The sequence below is a fragment of the Eptesicus fuscus genome, chromosome 15 (assembly GCF_027574615.1).
Source record: "Eptesicus fuscus isolate TK198812 chromosome 15, DD_ASM_mEF_20220401, whole genome shotgun sequence".
NCBI lineage: Eukaryota > Metazoa > Chordata > Mammalia > Chiroptera > Vespertilionidae > Eptesicus > Eptesicus fuscus.
The window spans coordinates 75073067-75094636 of record NC_072487.1 but is presented as its reverse complement, the minus strand read 5'-3'; the positions used below and the strand labels follow the sequence as shown (position 1 = coordinate 75094636).

General features: G+C 59.7%; 1 protein-coding gene across 11 annotated transcripts in view; it reads left to right on the top strand.

Moving 5' to 3' along the window:
- The window catches only part of FNBP1 (formin binding protein 1), a 101843-nt gene extending 83831 nt beyond the window's left edge, over positions 1 to 18012 (top strand). For 3 of the 11 annotated variants that reach the window (XM_054727688.1, XM_054727684.1, XM_054727681.1), the window contains 6 exons: positions 2474 to 2488; positions 6073 to 6182; positions 7919 to 8051; positions 9469 to 9587; positions 10016 to 10155; positions 11845 to 12539. In XM_054727688.1, the coding sequence (XP_054583663.1) occupies positions 2474 to 2488; positions 6073 to 6182; positions 7919 to 8051; positions 9469 to 9587; positions 10016 to 10155; positions 11845 to 12023 (696 nt within the window). In that variant the 3' untranslated portion in view covers positions 12024 to 12539. Of the gene's footprint in view, positions 1 to 2473; positions 2489 to 6072; positions 6183 to 7918; positions 8052 to 9468; positions 9588 to 10015; positions 10156 to 11844; positions 12540 to 15519 lie in introns of those variants that run through there. The other 8 variants (XM_054727687.1, XM_054727683.1, XM_054727680.1 and 5 more) reach the window with 4 other exon arrangements.
- Positions 18013 to 21570: the final 3558 nt, after the last annotated feature.

Here is a 21570-nt window from a genome sequence, read left to right as displayed (position 1 = left end):
ACTTCCCAATAACAACCAAACTTCCTAAAAAGGTCAGTAAGCGGAGCTTGGTTTCCCCTTTCCATGGAGGGTGACTGCAGCCTGAGGAGGTGTTACGGCAGGATTCCCCCATAAAATGCAGCTGCGAGCGTGGTCACAGGAGGATGGCGCTCTCCAAGTGGCAGTTGTGTGGCCCGGTCACCCACTTCCACACCCGTAACAGGTGATCCCTAAGGGAGTCACCCCATAAAGCTTGGAGAGCCCCCTAAATCCGTGAAGCATGCGCAAGGTCGCAGAGGAGTGGACCGACTTCCTGTGGCCCTCGCACACCTTGCTCGGGTGTTTATTCCCGCGGTCCCCTTTCTGGTACTTGAGGTTAGTACCTGTGACTGCCGGTAACATGGATGCGCTAGCTCTGTTCCCATGTGCCCTTGACCTCGTGCCTCCCAGGCTCCATAACTGCCGCCTGACACTGACAGCTTTTCAGTACTCCAGGGCCTCGCAAGGCACCGTACGCACGCAGCCTTTAAACCGTCCCCTTAGCAGATGGTTCGGTTTCTAATCGCAAAAGATCTAACTGGCTGGCTTCCCACGTAAAACCGAGAACCGGTTCCTAATCCTTCAAAGCAGTAGCAAACACTGTGATGGCGGGAAAAGGGAACGGGTCCCAGAATTTGTACTTCCTATTTCTACTGGTATTTATTCTCAGTCCTAACGACTTACTATTAGGAAGTGGTAATGTTCTTAGGCTATTGTTTTGATGTTAGGGTCCCGTATTTTATTTAACTTGTTTATTTTTGTTAATCCTCACCAGAGAATATTTTCCCCATTAATTCTTAGAGAGAGTGGAAGGGAGAGGGAGGGACAGAGAGAAACGTCGATGTGAGAGAGACACGTCAATTGGTTGCCTCCTGCTGGCAGCCCAGGGTTGGGCAACATGCATCCGAGGTACGTGACCAGAATCGAACCTGGGACCCTTCAGTGCCAGGGCCAACGCTATGTCCACTGAGCCAGCTCGGCCAGGGCAGGATCCTTCCTGTATTTTAGAACGCTTAAGAAAGACTGGGTAACTTTAAAAAACAGAACTAGCTGAATGGAGAGCAGATCGCGTGCCGACCTCCAATCCCAGGCTCCCTGAGGCAGCGGTGTGGAGCGGGAATGTGCAAGGAACATCCGTCTCTGGCCGGGTGCTCCGTGGGAAAGGGATTTGCAGCGTTTCCCGCTGTGCGCCATCAGCGTTGTCTGTAAAGAACTCAAACTGTGCTGAGCAGGTCTGTGCCAAGTTCACGGGAGGGGCTCAAGGAGTCGCCGTCGCTGCCCACAGAACGGCCACGGCTGTCTGCCCCGTCCCCCCAAGCTCTGTCTCGCAACCTCTTTCCTTAAAAGACGGCCGCTTCCTCCTGCAGACGACCTCGGCCTGTTGACAAAGAGGTGTAGACTTTGAGTTTGTCTTTAGAATGAGACTTGCTAAATCCGGTGGAGGAATTTGAACACCCTCCCTCCTCCTAATGGAAAAGGAAAGGGCACTTTCTGCGAAACTCTGTCTCCGAGATAGTTTTGGGTCCCACTCCCCGTCGCCTGAGCCTTTAGGGCTGGCAGCAGCTCCTAGGCACCGAACTGTCAGATTGGCTTGTATGGCCACAGAGCCGGCCTCACCTGTTAATGCAGAACCAAGCGTTTCTTCTCCGAATTTTGAGAGGCCTTTTTGTCTGTTTGGGGCCCAGTAATCCCTACACCTTTGCTCACCTCCAGGCCCCGCAGGATGGCAGCTGCAGGCTCCTAATGATGGCCCCGGAGGCCCTGGCCAGGAGTGGCCTTGGCTGTTGAGACCAGCGGCTGTCTAGTTCCCAAAGCGAACGTTCTAGAACAGCTGCCCCTGCTCATTCCCCAAGTGCCACGCTCCCGCTGTGGGCAGGGCTCCGTCGATGGAAAGCCTGTGAGGTCCCCCCTCCCCTCCGGGCGGGCGCTGGGCCTGGCCCCCGAGGCAGTTTCTCAGAGCCGCGTCCAGCCCTTGGTTTGCTACTCAGCAGCCTGAGAGTTTGCCCACGCGCCTGTAAGAAACGCCCGTGTTCCTACTTATTAGATTTCCTTCACGTGGAGATACAGCCTGCACGTTGGGGAGGCGGTTGCTTTTCAGATGTTCAGTCTGCAGCACGTTTGGTGAACAGAAGGCCGTCTCGCATGAGCGTTACATGCCAGCGACTCCAGACTTATTTCCGTTTCTCTCCGGGCTGATGGGGCCCACACAGCACTACACACGGAAACCCTGCCTCCCCATCTGTGCTCTGCTTCGGCGACACGGCAGCGAAGGGAAGGCCGGTGGGACCGGCCCCTCCCGGGAACTTGGCACAGATCCGCTCCGCGCCATTCCCACGAGCGGCAGGTGGATTTGCGATGTTAACGCGGTGGGGCTGACCACGTTCCTCTCCTTCTGATGTGTTCTCTCTCTCTCTCTCTCTCTTTCCCCGTCACCCCCTTGAACTTGTCCATGAAGCTTTCTCTCAAGCTGGTAAGCACGATTGTCCCCTGCATGCCCTGGTCTGACCAGGTTTCCCCTGTGTGTCCTCCGGGTGCCCGCCCCGTGCCTCCTGTCCTGTGCTTCTCCCGTGTGTGCTGCCGTGGCTCTGTCTCTGTTAGACCTCATAGCACGAAGGCTGAGACTCTAATAGATCTCCTAACAGATCTCCATCCTTCCCAGTTGCTAAGAAAATTAACGCTTAACTCATGATTTCGGTTATGGTGTCTGTGTTTTACCATCAGAGCCTTAAAACGATGGCCAATGTTCTTTATTTAAATGTGGACGTTCACACGGAGCGCGGGGAGTCTCCTTTAGAATAAAAGCAGATGTAATCCTTGTAAGATGCTCCTCCCTGAGAGCCACAGAGCCCACGACAAAGGCAGGGACGATGCCAGGCTCAAACCCGGTCTGAGCGGCCCGCGGACGGAGGGTTTGAGCGAACTCTCCCAGGCGCCACTTACATGCGCTGGCGCCTGCGCTTAGCTGGTCGGAGAAGCCACGGGGGATGTGTGGACAGCGCAGGGCCTCTGCCGTCCAGCCGGGGGACTCAGTGTTCCGTGTTGTTTCTCCTCACTTGTGTAGCCCCCGTGAACAAAACTAACCATTCCGTGTGTTAAAAGAGAATCCTAACCAGCGTCACCCACAGCTCCACCTCAGGTGCGTGTGAGTTCCCTCCTCACACAATGCCCTGACCTACGGACCGTGATCACCGCGGCACCTCCGCCAGGAGCCCGGGGAGCTCTGCGCTCTGCCGTTGCTAATGCGGATGCTGTTTCACGGCGATGCGTGCGTACACGTGTGTGTAAGTGTACATGCACCTGCGTATGTGCGGAGTTTTTTCAACCTGACTCAGTATCTGGCCACTGACCCAACCCTAAAGAAAATGGATATTTTATTAAGTTGAACATTTCTTGGGCTGAGATAAAAATCTCAAGACAAGTCCTGATTGAGGACAAGCAGGGAAGACCCGGATGCTCACAGGAACCGCGTTCCTCAGCGGCAGGCACCGGGGAGAGGCGGCACCGGTTAACCAGGGCCTCTCGGATGCCGGGCCTCCTTGCCTCGTGTGCCCTTTTGCCGCGGTGTTCCCAGCAGGCCATGCTGCCAGGCAGTCTTTCTGGTTTGAGATAGAAATCATTCTCCCCCCCCGGTATTGAGTTGTCACCTGAGACCATCAATTTGAAGCAAAGTCACCCAACGTGGCCGGGGGTCCACATCGCAACCTCGGGAAGCAGCTTGCTCTCGTCTGCGTGGGAGGAGTGCTCGCGGCACGTGCTGGGTCCCGGGAGCCACAAACCAGGGTCTCCTGGAGCCACAGCCCTTTAACACGCACATGTGTGTGGCCCCTCCTTCCAGGACCAGTGCCCCCTGGTCCTCTGAACCCCGGCGCTCCCGAGATCGCAGAACCTCTATTCTGACTCAGAGCTGTAAATACACACGCCTTCGTGGCCACAGGAACCGTAGGTCAGGGTGTTGTGTAAAGGAATTCGAGCTTCAGAAGGCTCACTCGGCAGAAGGGCCTGCTGAGGTTTCCCGGGAACCCTGTGTCTCCGGATCTAGAAGCAGCTTCGGCCTGAGCCTCCCCGGCAGCGCGAGGCTTGTGGGAGCCGTGGTGACCGAGGTTCGTTTTAAGGAACAACACGGAAACGTAGGCGATCTATTGGGGGGGGCCTCAGGGGTCAGCTAGACTGACCCCTGACCCGCCGGGAAGAATTCACGAATTCCTTACTGAGAGTCACGAGCACAGTGCGTGTTGCTTACACAAGTCCCTGCAGCTGTTCCCCCCATGCAAGCCTGGCACCTGTTCATCTAGACCTGTGTCCCCAACAGGGTGCCACTCACACACGGGCTCTTTAAATCTTAGCTAATTAGAATGACATAAGATTTTAAAATTCAGTTCCACAGTCGCACCGGCCACCCTCCACCAGCTCAGCAGCCACGTGCGGCTCCAGTGCGGGGCGGGGCGGGCGCGGGCCATTCGCGGCCCCGCAGGCAGTTCCTCCAGCCTCCGCGCCGCGCAAGGCTCATGCTCTCCGCGACCTCGCGGCGACCGCCTGCTGGATCTCCCGCCCTCTGATGCCGTGGATCCCACACTGTGTTTTGTTGAGGAACAAGACAGAGCAAACAGCGCAAACCTCGCTTCTAGATCACGCGCTGATTTGCTTTACGTAAACTCGGCCCGAGCACAAGCCGCTGAGCTCGCGGAAGCGATGGAATCGCGCAAATTGAAAAGCAGGGTTTCAGGTGTAATAGCAGGGCGGTCTGTTTTCATACTGGACATTAGTTTGCTTCGCTTTAGTTTTAGAGGCGAATGGAATCCTTGGTTTGGCATTAGGGAAGTCACGTCCATTGTGGTCTTACATCTTATTACTCCCCCCACCCCACCCGCCTCTCTCTCACACACACACACACACACACACACACACACGCACACACACGGCTTTGAGAACGCTAGCCTTTGTGTGGCCCTGGTGCCGTACTGTTTGCCAAGTCACACACTTGCAGCCCGCGGCCTGGAGTTCAGCACAAGCAGCCTAGGAACCCGGGTCACAAGCCCCCGTGCACGGCGCTTGGCAGACCCAGCTCGACTCAGAGTGACATTATCCGGGTCCCTTCTTTCCCACCCACTCCCCAAGCCAGCCTCGCCTTGGTGTGATTGGTTCCAAAGGAAAATCTCTTGTCTAAATCCCTTGGCTGAGCCCTGGTCATCGAATAAACTTCTCTTTCTTTATGAAAATTGCCCCGTTTAAGTGAAAGAACTTGATAACCATCACCGAGCTTCTAACAAGCGAGCGTGTGTGAGTCTAGACGCTCGCTGTTGGTTTTCCACTTTAATCGCATGCACAGAGGAAAGGTAGCGGTTGTTTTGAGAGGGAATCAATAGACGAAAATATGCTCAGATGGAGGGGAGCAGCTGAGGCCGGTCCCACACCCTGCAGGCGGCTGGTTCTGAGGAATGTCCCGAGGTTACCCAGAGCGTGTCCAGACCTCCAGAGGCAGAGGGCCAAGAGTGCATGGGGGGAGGGGAGGGTTTTTTTTGTTGTTGTTTTTTTTTAACCTTTTCCCCCACATTCTCTGAGGAACTCGCTGTCCATGCCACTTTTCGGGGATGGGGACTTTTGGCCTCGGCCTGGGCCTGGGGAGAGATGGGAAGCAGTGCTCAGACTCGGGGAGCAGTGCCTGCGACAGGCCCTGTTTTCCGTGAAGAAACCCGAACTTGAAACGGCCTTCAACGTCAGTGTGGCCACCGACACTGAGACAAAGAGGAGGTCCGTCTCAGACTTGTCTGGATTCTCCCCGAGTCCGAGCGGTTGCTTCGCCCGCCCCTCCTGCAGCATCGCTCTTGCCTTTGGGAGTGGCCGGGCCTCGGAGCGCAGCGGCTTGGGGACTGGTCTGCATGCGCCGATTCCGCTCGGCTGGTGGTGGGAACGGGCTGGGTTTACTTCATGAGCGCCCGCACGCCTGGTGTCTGGGGGCCGCCTGGTGTCTGGGGGCCGCCCCGCCGGCCGCCGCCGCCCCGCTGTGTTCAAGGAGGCCCACCGGCCTCTCCTGGCGTATTTCTGTTTGGTCTGCAGGGCGCGGCGCCCGAGGACTTCAGCAACCTCCCGCCCGAACAGAGAAGGAAAAAGCTCCAACAGAAGGTGGACGAGTTAAATAAGGAAATTCAGAAGGAGATGGATCAAAGGTAGAGTGGACCGATGTGGGATATGGGTCGTTAAGAGATCCGAGTGCGGTCTGGAACGACGGGAAGTCCCAGCCTGGATTTTCACAGAAGCGCTCACTCAGGCGCGTGTTGCCGGCCCACGGGGCTGCTTTGTTACAAACTGGGGATGCTTTTATCGGCAGGTTTTCTTCTGAGTTTGGGGAACAAACTACACAGGATTATCTCTTTTATCGTGAGTTAGAGCGTAGGTGAACTTCTTTATACAAACGAGGATGAGAAAAGTGGCCTGACCCCACCCTCTCCTTGCCCCCACATCCTAGCTTTGGGTCCCAAATGTCCGTGTCTTCCTACTTCACGGTAAGTCACAGTTGGCCTTCTCATCTTTGTAGGGAGCGCACAGATGGTGTCTGGAAGACAAATCACAGTGTGTCTTAGACACACCCCAGTCCTAGGGGCGTCAGTGTGTCCTTGCTCTGGGGAGGCGCTGCTCCAGGCCCCACTGTAGCGGCTCCCCATTTTCTAGTGGGAAGAAACAGACAGTAAGCAATAAGCAAATTATGTAATGTTGGGAATGGCACGTGCTGTGAAGGAAAAGGAAGGAGAGCCAGTCAGGGGCTGGCGGTGCATCGGGCCGAGGGCTCCACTGGGGAGGCGGCCTTGGTGCCGGAGTCGGGGGGTGGGGGGGTGGGGGGGGAGAAGGCGGTTCCCAGAAGCCCATGGGGCCTGCAGGATACGGGCGGAGCTTCGAGGAAGCGGGCCGGGGGGTGGTGAGGGCCGTGGAAATTCTCTTCCTGCTATTTCTGTATTTCAGCTAAGCTGTTTCCCATGGCTCAGAATAGTTTGGTTTGTTCGTCTCATATCATTGGCTTAGATTTCTCATTGCTCTGAACCTCTAACCGCTCAAGCCCCACTGAGAGCCCCCCAAGCCAGCGTCCAAGTTCCCCGGCTCTTCGGTGCTGGACAGAGCCCGAGCCCGAGCATGCGTGCGCGTCTAGGCCTCGCGCAGGCTGCGGTGAGGGCTCCAAACACGGTCTCAGGAAGGTGTGGGGTCCACAGAATGCCGCTTCGAGGCCCTGAGGCCCACCTGCCATGGATACCAACTGTGGGTTCCATTCCTTTTAAAAAATATTTGTATTGATTTCAGAGAGGAAGGGAGAGGGAGAGAGAGAGAGAAACATCAGTGATGAGAGAGAATCATTGATGGGCTGCCTCCTGCAGGCCCCCCACTGGGGATCAAGCCCACAACCTGGGCATGTGCCCTGACCGGGAATCCAACAGTCACCTCCTGGTTTATGGGTCGACGCTCAGCCACCGAGCCATGCCGGCCGGGCTGGGTTCCATGTCTTAAGAGTTGAAATAGTGTAAAGAACATTTCCGAGGCGACTAGCCGGGCTTCCTCGTGACGTGAGCATCTTGCAGCCCGCAGCACCCCAGAGGCCGGGCAGCTTCGGTTTGCAGGAGCACCCGCGCGTGGAAGTGTTTGGGTTTTGTCTGGATTGATTTCTACGTCTTACTCGCTGCAGACCAGGGGCGCCCCTCCCGGGAAGGCCGCTGGAGTGTTAACATCGGCCTCTGGAGGATACGCTCCCAGGGAGCAGGGCTCCTGCCTAAGGAGACGTTTCAGGGGTGCTGACCCCGATGTTCCCTCCCCACCCACACTCCCAGCCCGGCTCCCAGTCACGTGGTTTCCAGGGTGCTCGGAGAACGTGACTGGCTGGTGGCATCAGCCTCCCCCTCTGTCTGCTCGCTTTTTCCAGAGAGGCCATCACCAAGATGAAAGACGTGTACCTGAAGAACCCGCAGATGGGAGACCCAGCCAGTCTGGACCACAAGCTAACGGAAGTCATCCAAAACATAGACAAGCTGCGGCTCGAGGCCCAGAAGTTTGAGGTATGAAGAGGCTGTTGGGAGGGTGGGTGGGAGGTCATCAACCAGAGACCTTGCATGCATATATGCATGGCCCATGGCCACAGACAGTAGGGTGTGAAGGCGTGGGGAGGGGGAGCTGGAGGGGCTCAATGGGGGGAAAGGGGACATCTGTAATACTTGCAGCAATAAAGAATTATTAAAAATAGAAAGAAAGAAAGAAAGAAAGAAAGAAAGAAAGAAAGAAAGAAGAAAGAAAGAAAAGAAGAAAAGAAGAAAGACACCTTAAACAAAAAGAAGACAGAAAAAGCTGTTGTCGGGAAAAGGGAAGCAGAAGGGATGGGTGTTGTGAGCCGCCTGCGGGACAGAAGCCAGCATTTTCTCGCGGGGACACACGCCCCTGGGAATTCCGGGTGTCGTGAGCTGTGGCAAAGGGAATGCACTGTCCCCCGAGCGCTCTGCCTCCCAGCACTTTCCGGTTTCCTGTGTCCCTTTACTGCCACCTTGGAGGGCGAGTTGTTTGGATACCGTGTCGTTTTTCATTTACGTGGTTAAGTTTGTTCTGCATCTCACGTTGCCAGAGTGTAACTGGGAACGGACCCGCCGTCCCGGAAAATCAGGAAGGCGGCGGGTTGATTGTGCTGCTCCTTCAGAGGACCCGGCACCCCAGGGTTCTAGACGAAAACCGGCAGGAAACACAAACGAGCAGGAATCACTGGCCTCGGAAAACACCGCAGTGCGTGTCTCAGCGGGAGAGGACCCTCTCCGGGGAAAAAGCCTTCTTTTTTCTGCCCCCAAATTGAAGACCTCAGAGCATGGAAACATAAGAACGGATCCTTCCAATCGAATCGGCTCTGCCTGTCAGTGAGGGGTCCGATGTGGGTTTTCATTGTTTCTAGAACCTGTCAATCCGTGATGGAGGTTTGCGTGTTTAGAACCTGGAATTGTCCGTTTCTGGCCATTTGTGTTCTTTTGCCTCGTGAACGGGAACTAGTTCAAATGTCCGCTCTGACGTCCTGTGGACACGCTTCTTCGCTGTGAAAAAGGACACTCCTGGAAAACCGCGGGAAAGCGAGGTGTGGCTTTCACACTGAGTCGGTGCTCAAGCCTGGCAGCTCCTCATGCTTCCCAGTGTGACCGCAGGGTCACCGAGGTTTGGGAACAGAAGGAGCTAGAAGTGACTTATCCCAAGTCACACAGCTGTTCGCAGCCCAGGGGTTGGACAGGGTCCAGGCCCCCTGCCCCGCGGGGGCAGCTGCCGACATATGTTCTTTCCACTTCCGCTCCTTGGAAGGGACGGAGCCGCGGCCTTCGAGTCCGTTATGCGGGGCCCTGCCCCCGTCCCTCTCCATCAGCCTCTGCCCAGAGCCGCCGAGCCGGGGCCTCCAGGTTCTGGGGGGGCGGGGGGGCCTCAGCCGGTCTCTCGTGGCTCTTGTTCCAGGCCTGGCTGGCGGAGGTGGAAGGCAGGCTCCCGGCCCGCGGCGAGCAGCGCAGGCAGAGCGGACTGTACGACGCCCAGCCCGCCCCGGCCGTCAACAACTGCGCGCAGGCCCGGGAGAGGTACAGTATCCGCGCCGCCCTGCCCTCGGCTTCCCCATCCCGACGGAGCCTCAGCGCAGATCGCAGCGCCTCCGTGAGGAGGGCCTGTGCTCTCCCGCGGCCTCTGGCTCCACGGGGACCGGATCTGGCTCCACGGGGACCGGCTTCTGGCTCCACGGGGACCGGCTTCTGGCTCCACGGGGACCGGCTTCTGGCTCCACGGGGACCGGATCTGGCTCCATGGGGGACCGGCTTCTGGCTCCACGGGGACCGGATCTGGCTCCACGGGGACCGGCTCTGGCTCCACGGGGACCGGCTTCTGGCTCCCCGGGGACCAGTTAAGATGGTCTCGGTTGCCAGCACCGGGCCGCACCGCGGGCGGGCGGGCGGGCGGCGGGCGGCGTCCTCCGGCTCGGGCGCTATAGTTGCTGTGCGCTTTCCTTCTTGAGCAGCCCGGATGGCAGTTACACGGAGGAGCAGAGCCAGGAGAGCGAGGTGAAGGTGCTGGCCACGGACTTCGACGACGAGTTTGACGACGAGGAGCCGCTGCCCGCCATCGGGACGTGCAAAGCGCTCTACACCTTCGACGGTAACGCTCCGCGGCCCGAGTTCCCCACGCCCCCCGAGCTGTCAGCGCCTGCCCTGCCTGTGGCCGCCTTTCTGCTAAGCCCCAGACCTTCCTCCCCGCCCTCTGTCCTGCGGAGAGTGTTGTCACCGTCGGGCTGCTGGCTGTGTATTTTGCCTTTTGGTCCCTGTAACTGAGCAGCCTGCGTGGGGCTTACCGTAATTGCAGCAGAGAGTAGGAGTCATGGTTACTTCCTGCATCCGTCCAACATTTACAGAGCTCCCGTCCCGAGAACACTCCCCAGGGGGTGGGATGCAGGCAGCGTGGTGCGGCGTCCAACCCGGAGGACAAAGCGGAGCTGTGTCTAGGAGGCAGCTTCAGCCTCCGGGAGGGGCACAGACGAGGGAGGCACAGGGGACCAGGCCTGGGAGGGCAGCTTCAGCATCCGGGAGGGGCACAGACGAGGGAGGCACAGGGGACCAGGCCTGGGAGGGCAGCTTCAGCATCTGGGAGGGGCACAGACGAGGGAGGCACGGGGGACCAGGCCTGGGAGGGCAGCTTCAGCATCCGGGAGGGGCACAGACAGGTGGGCTGCACGGGGGGGGGGGGGGGGGGGGGGGGGCTGCGGCACTTCTCACGGGAGTTTAGCGAACTCTGGGCTGCAGGGCATCGGGCGTGGGGCCGTGTGGTGGAGCCCAGGTGTCAGGTGGTCGGAGAGGAATGTAAGACAGAGGTAGGCAGTGCCCATGGGGGTGGGGGAGAGCAAAGGACACATTTGGATTTTAGGCGGCAAACACTGAGGACGTATTGAGAGGATTTGGGCGAGACCTTGCCCGACCGAGCTGGACCTGGGCGTTGGCTGTCATCACCGCATGGGGCAGGGCCGGGCGTGTGTGGGGGAGCAGTTAGAACAGGGCGGTGGTTGGGAAGGAAGCTGGCTGTCGGCTGTTGGGAACTGGGGAACCCTGACCCAGCGTCTGCGGACGGTGACGAGGGAGCTGCGGGAGGCGGAGTGCAGGTGAGTCGGGGAAGCCCCGGCATACGTGCATTTTCATTGTGACAAGACAAGAAAGCGAAGGACCGGGTTAGCTGTTCCCAATGTCTCCTCATGTCTGACCACCCCCGTTCCCTACTGACCGCCCTGAACAAGGCGCCTTTCCGCGTGCTGTCGGGCAGAGGTGGCGGGCGCGGAAATTAGCTTAGCGATCGGCCTTGGGAGCCTCGATTGAGGAACGGACGCAGAGATGCCGCCGTTAACACGCTGCTCAGACTCCTGGCTGATTGCAAGTGGGAGCCAAGCGGGAGGAAATCAAAGATGAGGCCTGAGGGACGAGGGAGGTGCGCTGAAGCGGGAGAGGAGGGGGTCCGGGAAGAGGGAGCAGCCGTGAACCAGGTCCGTCTGTCGTGTTCAGATTTCAGGACACTAGGAGCAGGTGTGCTGGGCCGGAGAGGGAGCCTTCACTCAGGACACAGCCAGACCGGTGGGGGGGGGTGCGGGGGGGAGTACTTCCACCCGAGAGGGAGGGAGAGGAGCGGAGAGGACAGAGGTTAACTCTGGCAAAGTCCCTGCGGCCTGGCCAGGTGGGAGGCCTCGCTCCTCGCCCTGTTGGACGGGGCAGGGCCGGGCATCTGCGGACCCGCCTCTGCTTTCACCCGTTTCCTGGCCACGCTCCTGTTTGCCCAGAAACCTCACGTGTTCTGATCTTGTTTCAGGTCAGAATGAAGGAACCATCTCAGTAGCTGAAGGAGAAACGCTGTACGTCATAGAGGAAGACAAGGGGGACGGGTGGACCCGCATTCGGAGAAACGAAGACGAAGAGGGCTATGTCCCCACGTCATACGTCGAAGTCTATTTGGACAAAAATGCCAAAGGTGCTAAGACTTATATTTAATACAGCTTTTTACAAAAACTGTTTAAAAGCAATTGGAGTGTTTCTCCCCACAACTGTGACTGTTCCGGGCAGTTCTTCAAAAGCCTGGCCGCCGAGCCCGCCCGCCGAGCCCGGCCCCGCCCGCGAGGGCGCGGGGACCGCTCCGGATTCCTTGGCTAGTTTTGACTAGTACTGAGTTTCGCTTGCTGATGGCATTTTATGTGGAAAGCTGCCAACTGCCAGTTTACAGCTGTGTCACTGGAAGTCGGGTAAACACGTCTCCTTCCGGCAGCATCTGTAGATAACAACAAAAAAGTTGCCTTCTAGCTTCTAATCACTAGTTCCCAGTTTCAAAGGCCACACCCCGGGGCACAGCAGGTTCAGCCCTCTCATTCGTATCTAGTGTCTGCCACCAATGGAACCACCATAGACGGTTACATTCTGTAACTTAGTAAATTGAACTATGCTAGTTGGTTACATTTCACAGCCATTCACATAAAAGCTCCTCCTTGAATAAAAAAGCAAGTAGAAGATTCATTTATTGGTATCAAAAGTGTGTAATCTTACCTAAACCTGGTTAAGGCCACTGTTAGATCATCACGATTATCCTATTATGTCCAAACAAGCAGTTGAGATCTGGAAAAGTTTGGTCAATTTACCCAGTTGGTTTTTTTTGTTTGTTTATTTGTTAATCCTCACCTGAGGATATTTTTTTCCCATTGCTTTTCAGAGAAAATGGAAGGGAGGGAGGGAGAAAAAAGAGAGAGAGAGAGAGAGAGAGATGGACTGGTTGCACACACTCCAACCAGGGGTGGGGAGGGAACCTACAACCCAGGTACATGCCCTTGACCAGGAATCGAACCTGAGACCCTCTGGTGTGTGGGCCGACGCTAACCAGCAAGCAACACCGGCCAGGACCCCCATTAATTTTTACAGGCGACTGCCGACGTCCCCTCGGAAGTTGACAGCCGGTCCGCGTTGCGAGTGCCCTTTAGGGGAGCGTCTGTAAAAGCAGCGCTTCGCTCTGCTCGGTCCCGTCGGAGGGCGTGTGGCGAGTGGAGCTGAGGTCTGCTGACCCTCCCCAGGTGGGGCTGTGTCCACACAGACACAGACCCCAGCACCTCACTTCTCAAAGGGGGGGATTTAAAGAAATCATTGGCATCTTTAAGCCCCAACGTGTGGATTGACTGAAGAATGGTTTTAGGGTGGCTAGCTGGCCTCACCTAGTTAACTGTAGCCAGAATCACATACAGTCTCACCACCTTCCAAGGAAACTGGGTCACATGGGGATTTGCATTTCGAAGTTGGCAGGACGGGTGGCGAGAGTGTCACGTGCACAGGCGGTGCCAAGCCCAGGGTTGGCGCCCATTTCCGGGACCCACCCTGCGGTCACGGAGGACAGCTGCCAGCGGCTCCGCACGAAGGTGCTGGCCCAGGTTCTCCTCCCGTGCGGCTTTGGGAATGATTCGTGTCCTTCCCGCCTTTACATGGGAGAGGAGCTCCTTGCCTCGACACCGAGGGCTCCTTTAAAAAGCTCAAGTCAACTGGGAGCTGATTTTTAAAGCCACAGCGGCGCCCCGGGTGGGAGTCCAGGACCCGGCGGGAGGTGTGGGCCACCGAGGGGGGATTTAGTCGCCTTTAGGTAATGACTCCCAGGGGTCAGATGGGACACAAGTGGAATACAGTCTCAAAGGCAGAAAACCGATGGGGCAGCCTGATTTTTTTAAAACAGAATTTTGCGATTCAAATTTCTTCAGAATGATTGTACCGATCACGGCACGCTGCCCGAGCCCAGCCCTCTCGGGGACTCGGTTCTCGTCCCTGGTAAGCAAGGCAGCGAGAAAACCAGCCCCCGCTTAGGCCAGGGCTGGGGCTCCAGGAGCAGCAGGAGGTCACGGGCAGGAGGTCACGGCTGAGGGTCTGTAACCTCATTTCCCGCCGAGGAGCTGCTGGAGAAAACAAACACAACAGTGAGAAAGTCTGAAATGGGGCAAGAACATGAGCCTTTTAAAAGCCGGCCCTGAAAAGCGTGGCATCCGGGGAGCTTCTCCTTGGTTTTGTTTTTTTGTTTGGTTAGTTTTTCCTTTGGTGGTATGCAAATTGGGTTCAGAAAACAGCTCCGTTGGTTTTCGGGAGGAGCGGTTTGGGTGCATAAATTACTATTATTAAGTTGTACCCTCTGCACCAATAGCCCAGGAACGGATGTGATATCGACTCAACAGTGACCCTTTGTCGTTTCCGTTCCCTGAAACGGCTCCCACAGGACCAGGAATGTCCCTCCCCGCCCAGAGTTTTACTTTGTTTTCTTCCCCGGTTATCTGTCCAAACACCAGCAGCCGAGTCTCGGCTTGTCTGGTCACGCTTTCCCCGCTTCCCTTGGCACTTCTGTTACCCACGTGGTGCAGAGGCCATTCCCTCCCCGTTCACAGACCCGGCCCGCCGCCCCGGCACCCCGCCCCCTGCCCCCCACCCGCCCCGCCGCCCTCTGTCTGCACTCTCGCCCTGTGCATGAGTGGCGTCTACGATGTGACCCTTTAAAAATTGCCAAAATATTTAGACTAGAGGAACTGCCGCCGGCCCCTGGGTGGTGACGGACCGCTCTTCCGGTTTTGTTTTTGAAACTGCGTTCTGTGAAGTCCGTCCACGAGCCCTCCCCCAACACGTGTGTACACGCAACTTAAAAACCGCGAGGGTGACTTGAACGCGTTGTGTTAACGTTTTGCTCTTTTTATCTGTTTGTTTTATTGGTGATTCCGCTGCCTAATGACCTTGTTGTTTTTGTAACCGCTGGGGAAGCCGGAGGACTGTGTCGGTAGCTAGGGCCCTGCCGGCTGCTCCGCTCCGGTTTATTGTAGACACTGGGGTTCTGAGTAAGTGTTGTTTGAATGCGGCCCACGTGACCGTCTCTCTCTCTCCTCGCCCTGAAAGAAAAGAATCTGTCTGGCTCCTCTCAGCTGTACCCCGTCCCGCCTCTCTAATAAACGGATCCTCCTCCGTGTTGTCAGTGCTGTGTGCCTTTCTGAGAGCGTGGCTGTGCCTCGCCCGCAGTTAACTCCCCGTCCCTTCCTGAACATTCCGCCCTTGGCCCCTTCCGCCTGCGTGCACCTGAGGGCTCAGTCTGTCTGGTTTCTCTGCTCCCCTGGAGATGAAGAACTTTCACTGTTTATGATAAGCATCCGAGACGCCTCCTCTTCACCAGAAACTGTGCACTTGACGCTAAAGGCCCGGGCCCCGCGGTCTGAGAACCGGGCCTCACTTCCTGGCTTCGTTCTGGGAGGCCGGGCACCTTCCTTCTCTCGAAACTGAGCTTGTTGGGAAGACGAGCTGGGGGGTGGGTGCCGCCATCCTTCTCTGGAGGAAAGCGTGGAGACCAAACCGTGAAAGTTCCTTATCTGTGGTGTCGGGTGGTAACCAATCTGCCCCCTTTCCCGCCCCCGCCCCGCCCCTGGGCGGTGCGGTGTGCCCGCCCCTGGCCTCGGCCCCTCTAACGGAGCTTTTCTCTCTGTTTGTGTTGTAGATTCCTAAGGAGCCCCGGGAGAAACCCTTCGGTCTGCGGGTCTCCACAGGCCGGGCCGTGAACGTGCGCTCGGCCGGGCCGCAGAGCGGCCGCGTCTTCGGGCCAAAGGGACACCGTGCCTGCAGCTGCTTGCCCTGCTTTCTTTTCTTTCCACAGCATGCCCCGTGGCCGCTCCGCTCCGCCCGGCCCGTCCGGCCACCTCTTGGGTCCGGGCTGTCCCCTCCCAGTCCCCACCCCCAGCAGGACCACGGAAAGCAGCTGGGCACGGCCCCCTCCTCCCCCCACTCCGGCCCTGGCCTCAGTCCCCCTGGCTGCTCCGGCCCGTCCACGGTTCACACTGTGCCTTTTGTGAAAACCTTGCCACCGGTCCCCCAGGGAGACCGGCCGAATCTGGACAAGAGGGTCGGACCCGCCAGGTGGACTGCGCGCCCGGTGTCCGTGACGTGGTCCCGCGTTCACGTTAGAAAAGACTCACCCAAGGCCACTGAGCACTCGGTGGGCCTTCTCTGACGACAGGACCTCGCCTCGTGCTGAGCGTTGGCCCTTGCAACACCTCACAGCCTGAGAGCGACAGTGGCGGGCACTGGGGCGTATACACACATACATACATGTACATGCATGTGTGTGCTCATGCATGCACACATTTTTGGTTGGGGCCCTGCCTTCAGTGGGTCCACACTGGAAGTCGAATTCCAGTCCTCGGCCCCACCCTGCTGTCCTGTGTCCACTTGGGGGGGGTCTCCCCGAGAACTGCAGCTGTGGCACTTGGTGACCGAGGAGCGCCCCCCACACCTCTGCATGAACTCGCTGCAAAGTGAAAGCTCCCCTTTTCTTGGATTCCGAGATCTTCGTCTCGGGGATCTTAGTGCTTCCGTCACCAAAGGCCCTGCGGCTCAGCCTCCGCGTCCGTCATGTGCTCTGGGCCACGCGGAGGCGGACGCCCGAGGGGCCGCTGGCCGGGAGCTCTGTGGAGCCAGGGATGGCGTCGGCCTCTCCGGTTTGGCGTTGGTAGCGCGGCGTCACCTCGCGCATCCTCAGTTCTCAGCGTTGATGAGTCCAAGACAAGGAAGTCTCCTAGGAGCCGGAGGGCAGGGGTGGGGGGCAGGTCCTGAGGGGCGGGCCCGTGGGCCCGTGGCCAGTAGGAAGATGGCTCCTCTCGGCAAACCCGGGGTGACCGCACACCACCCTCGCGGGGCAGCTCATCAACCCTGGTGACTAGAACCCTGGGGGAGCGAGTGCCTGGGGGAGCAGGGGAAGAGGAGGCGGCGTCAGGGGTAGGGTGAGCGAGTGACCAGCCTGGGCCTCTCGCTCTTTCTTCCCAGAAGTGGGGCTAGGCCCGGGCTCAGACCACCTGCCCGGACCCGGCAGAGGGGGCGGGCTCAGCAGGTGACTGACGCTGAAGCCAGGATGCCAGAGGTGAGAGGAGTTAGAACCCCCCGCCTCCCTGCAAACCTACAGGTGCCTGGTTAACCGGGGCGGGCGGTCCAGGGCTGCTCCGGGACGGGCGACCTGGTCTCCAGGATCCGCAGTGTCACCCAGTCCGCCGGCCACTCTCCGTGCTCACGGATGTGACGGCTCAAACTCTGCTCCCAGCGCCTCTAGTGCATGTGCACCGCGTCTTCTGATGGGTCAGGACGGTCACTGCGCGCAGCCCGGGGGAGCAGGAGCTGCAGCAACCTGTCCTGTTCACGTCTGTGCCGCTCCGTATAGAACATGCTTGTGTCCTCGTGTCCCTGCCCCTCTCCCTTCCGCACCCCTGCGCTCGACAGCGGGGACCCCGGAGCCTGCCCCTCGGCGCACCGCTGTGCCCCCAGGCTATTCAGGAAGGAAGTGATTAGCCACCAGCCCAGCGCTGTCCGTTACTCGGCCTCCCCCTGTGGGATCGTCTGTTACGAAGGAGCCCCCACCTCGCGTAGGAGCTGGCCCTCCCCACATGCTGCCCGCCTCCCTCGGACCGCCGCCTGTCACTCCACCAACGTTAGAATGTCGTGTTGTAAGCAGGACGCATCTTTAAAGAGCCTGCCCCGAACAGGGCTTGCAACAGGGGGACGTGTCCTTGCCCCCCTTTTCCCTCGCAGGACGGAACCACGGAGAGGCCGGCCCATGTGAGGGTTTCGTCTGGGCCTGGGAGCTCTTAGGCTGGTCTCGCCGGCGGAGCAGCAGCTGTCATCACAGGAAGTTTCCCGAACAGAGAACGGGACGTGGTCGATGCTAAGTGCTTTTCCAGAAACGTGGGGTGTGGCTTCATGGCTCCGCCTCCTGTGCTTCTGTCGTCAAAACCGTCTTTGTACCAAGTTACCCAACGGGGCGCACCTGGCCACGGCGGGTTTGTGCGGCCCTGACCCTGACCCTGACCGTGGAGGCACCGCGGCGTGGGCTCGGCCATTGCCAGGTTCTGGAGATGGGACTGAACCGAATGAAGGCCCACGGGAAGGCTCCCACGGACCTGCACCTCCATGTTAATCCTCGGTGTCAAATAAACGTCTCCCTGGCGCGGTGTCCGAGTGCTTTGCTGCACGGAGGGGATGGCCACCGAAGCAGGCAGGGTCCCCGGGGCTGGGGCTGGTCCGCGCCTCTCACCCCGTTCCCGGGACCCGGCCAGTCAGTCCTCCGGTCTGCTGGGGGCGGGGCCCCCATTCACTGGGGACCTAGACCAGTCAGTCCTCCGGTCTGCTGGGGGCGGGGCTTGTGGGCTAGCTCTCCCGGCCCCACCCGCGGGAAGCTGTCCGACCGACCGGACTGGACTGGGAGGTAGAATTCAGGTGGACCCAGTCCCGGGTTTGGGGGAAGCGTGTGACGGCCAGGAAATGTTTTCAAATTCAGCTGCCGCACCTCTAGGGGTTCAGGGGCCCTGTGGGGCCCGGGCGTTCCATCGGCGCCAGTGCACGAGGCTCGAGCCCCCCTCTGCGCAGCCTGGCTGAGAACCCCTGGTTTCCCTGAGGCTGCCGACCGTGCGGCGCTGAAGCTGGGGCCTCCAGCCTGGCCCCCCCGCCCCCCGCGGGCGCTGGGAGCCCTGCTTCCATAGCCAGCATTGAACTCTGACCCCAGGCCCTTGGGAGAGACTGACCTCTGTTTCCCAAGGTCCCTGGAGCAGCCGGTGTGAGCAGAGCCGTCTCGCTAAGTCAAGTTGGGCTCATTGCTGAGGGGTCTTGGCCTCCTCCCACCGGGGGGGCAGAGGGGCGGGGGTGACCCCTCTAGAGCGAGAGCTTCCCCAGCCCCTCGGAGAAGGCTGCTGCCATCGGGCCAGAGCCTCCAACGGCGGCCGGCGTGGTTCCAGCGAGAGCCGGGCCAGGGGCCAGGTGACAGGTACCGCCGGAGGCCTCCTGTCTGCTTGTCCGCAAATGTCTCGGGAGAATGTTCCCGGCGCTCCGTGGGGCTGTGTCCTCCGTGGGGAGTATCCTCTCTGTCAGGTGAAGTGTCCCGTCTCACGGGGACCGGCCTCCCCGAGGGCCTGCGGGGCTGGGAGCCGGGCTGCCTGGCCCTCCACTCGCTGGGCCTCGGGTGCGGGTGAGGACGCCACGGCCTTGGGAGCTGCCGTGGGAGCAGGAGGCCGTCGGGAGAGCGGGCGGCCGCTCGGCAGCAGCGGGCAAACGGTAGCTCTGACTCCGGCTTCTCCAGGCGCCGCCATGGCCATGGCGTCACGCTGGTCCCTGGTCTGAAATGCTGTGCGTGCCCATCTTTTTTTTTATGATTTTTTTTAAAAAAAGAATTGATTTCAGAGAGGAAGGGAGAGGGGGAGAGAGATGGAAACCTCAATGCTGAGAACGAGTGATTGATCGGCTGCCTCCTGCACGCCCCGCACCGGGGATGGAGCCCGCCACCCAGGCAGGTGCCCTGACAGGGAATCGAACCGTGACCTCCTGGCTCCTAGGACACTGAGCCGTCTGGGCGGCACCTTCCATCTTCATGCCCGACTAGGTCCAAGCCTTTGGGGGCTGGCACCTGCTCTGTTGACTCACTGCCCGGCCGGGGTTGGACACAGGCGGGGACCGTGCGGAGCCAGAGCGGACGATTGGCTTCTGGTTGACGCAGAGGTTCCGGACAGGCAGACGGCGGGTCAGGCTCCTCAGGGAGGCCCTCCTTCCCCACCGCCACACCCGGCCCTGCCGCTGGGCACGCGGGGGCGCCCTCTAGTGGGAGAGGAATCCGTGCCAGGAGAGAACTGGGTCCCCCACTGGGTGACGAGGTAGGACATGGAAGTGGGCAGAGGCAGGGGTTCAAGGGGGCCCCCCACTTGTGTTAGAGCAGAGGGCTCTCTGGAATTGTGAAATCCACGGGCAGCCCGGAGACGGTAGGAGGCGGAGAATCATAAACGGGGTGAACTGCTGCTGCAGAGACGGAGGTGGGGTGGCGTGAACGGCAGGCCTAGCTCTGGGGGTTTACATCCACATACCCAGTCCCTGCCTCCACCCCCCTGGCCTAGAGGGGGCCTCTCCTCTCTTTTCTGAGAAGGGGAGGCGGTGAGTCGTGCTGCCCAGCCCTCGGGCCTGGGGTTCAGTGTCAGGCGCCGCTCCTGCGCGTTCGCCTGTCTGTGCCGCTGGTGCGGGGAGCGACTTCCCCTCCATGGCCTCCGTTCGCTGGGGACAGCGCTGGGCACAAAAGGTCCCGAGAAGCAGGACCTGAGGAGGGCCCCGCGTGCCTCTGTCCTCGGAGCCCAGGGGCCAAACGCCTGGGGAGGAAACTCGGATTGCCTCCTCCCCCTCCTGCTCCTCTTGTCCTTCCCCCTCCTCTCCCCCCGCCCCCTCAGGTGGACCCCGAAGCAGAGACGGGGGAGATTGGGTCCCGCAGCAGCTGCCCCCAGCGGGCCTGTCCTTGCCCCGCACAGGCCCTGCCCTGCCCTGCCCCGTCCTGCAGAACCTGGGCCCAGTTCCGGCCCAAACACCCTCACCTGGCAGGTGTCAAACCCTCACCGTCCTGGGCCGCTTTCCTGAACACACTGTGAAACGCTTCCGGCTCCTGCCCGCCGGCTTGCCCTGTCTCTGCACCACACGGCCCTCAGGGCTGGAGCCAGGGGCTCCCGGGGCTCCCAGGGGCTCCGGGCCCAGCGGTGCCGGCAGGAGGACGTGTCTGCGGAACTCAAGCCGGAGGAGCGGGAAGGAGGAAGCAGGAAGGCCCGCGTGGGGGCTGCACCTGGCAGGTGTGTTTCTGAGCAGGTTTGTGAGCAGAAGCACAGCCAGGTGGAAAGGCAGGTACCGAGCAGCCAGCCAGGCTCCCTGACTGCAGGGGCGCTGCTGGAGGGAGCCCCCTGCCTTCCCCCCTCCCCCCAGCCCAGGGGACAGGATGCAGGGACGGCGGTGGGAGAAGGCCCGGAGGCCTGGCCCGCGCTTCCTGTCTCCGCGGTCTGTGTGCTGAGCAGCCGCAGGCTCCTGTGTGTGTTGGGGCTCCGGCCGCTGAGTCTGGCTGAGCCACTGGAGAGCAGGGTATTTTAAGCGAAAACAGTAGGGGACATTTTAAGGCCAGTTGGTGCCTAGTTTTCTTTCTCACCTTCCTGTAGAATAAGCAAACGTCTCCAACCCCCAAAACCACTCAGGCCCCCAGACAAAACGTTTCCATTCTCATCCTCCACGTTCAGCGAGAAGAGCCGAACCCAACACACGCCCGTGGGTCCCACACGCACACTCAGGTGTGGGCAGAGCCGGAGATCTCGCTCAGGCACACGCTGTGGGAGAACGAAGGGAGCTGAGGGGTGAAGGGCGCGAGGCCAGGCGTGACCCCGCGGTGGGAAGGCGGCCGTGCGCTCCGAGGGCTGGCTTCTCAGGCCTGGCGGGTGCATACCGGGCACTGCCACCCCTTTCATTCCTGGTGTGAGCGTTCTGCACATGCAAGCCCGACAGCATCTCACGTAGAGTTTAAAGGAACAGACAAGCACCCCAAGGCCTTCTCTTCCCCTGAACCCCCAAAATACAAACCAACCTACCCACCCGCGGGGACTACTCAGCATCGCTCACTGTCCGAGCTCCCTGTGCGGACGCCAGGCCAGGAAAGGTGCCCAGGCAGAGGCCCTCGGGGGCCGGGAGGGGGGAGTCTGTGGCGTGGCGCCAGGAGGGGCCC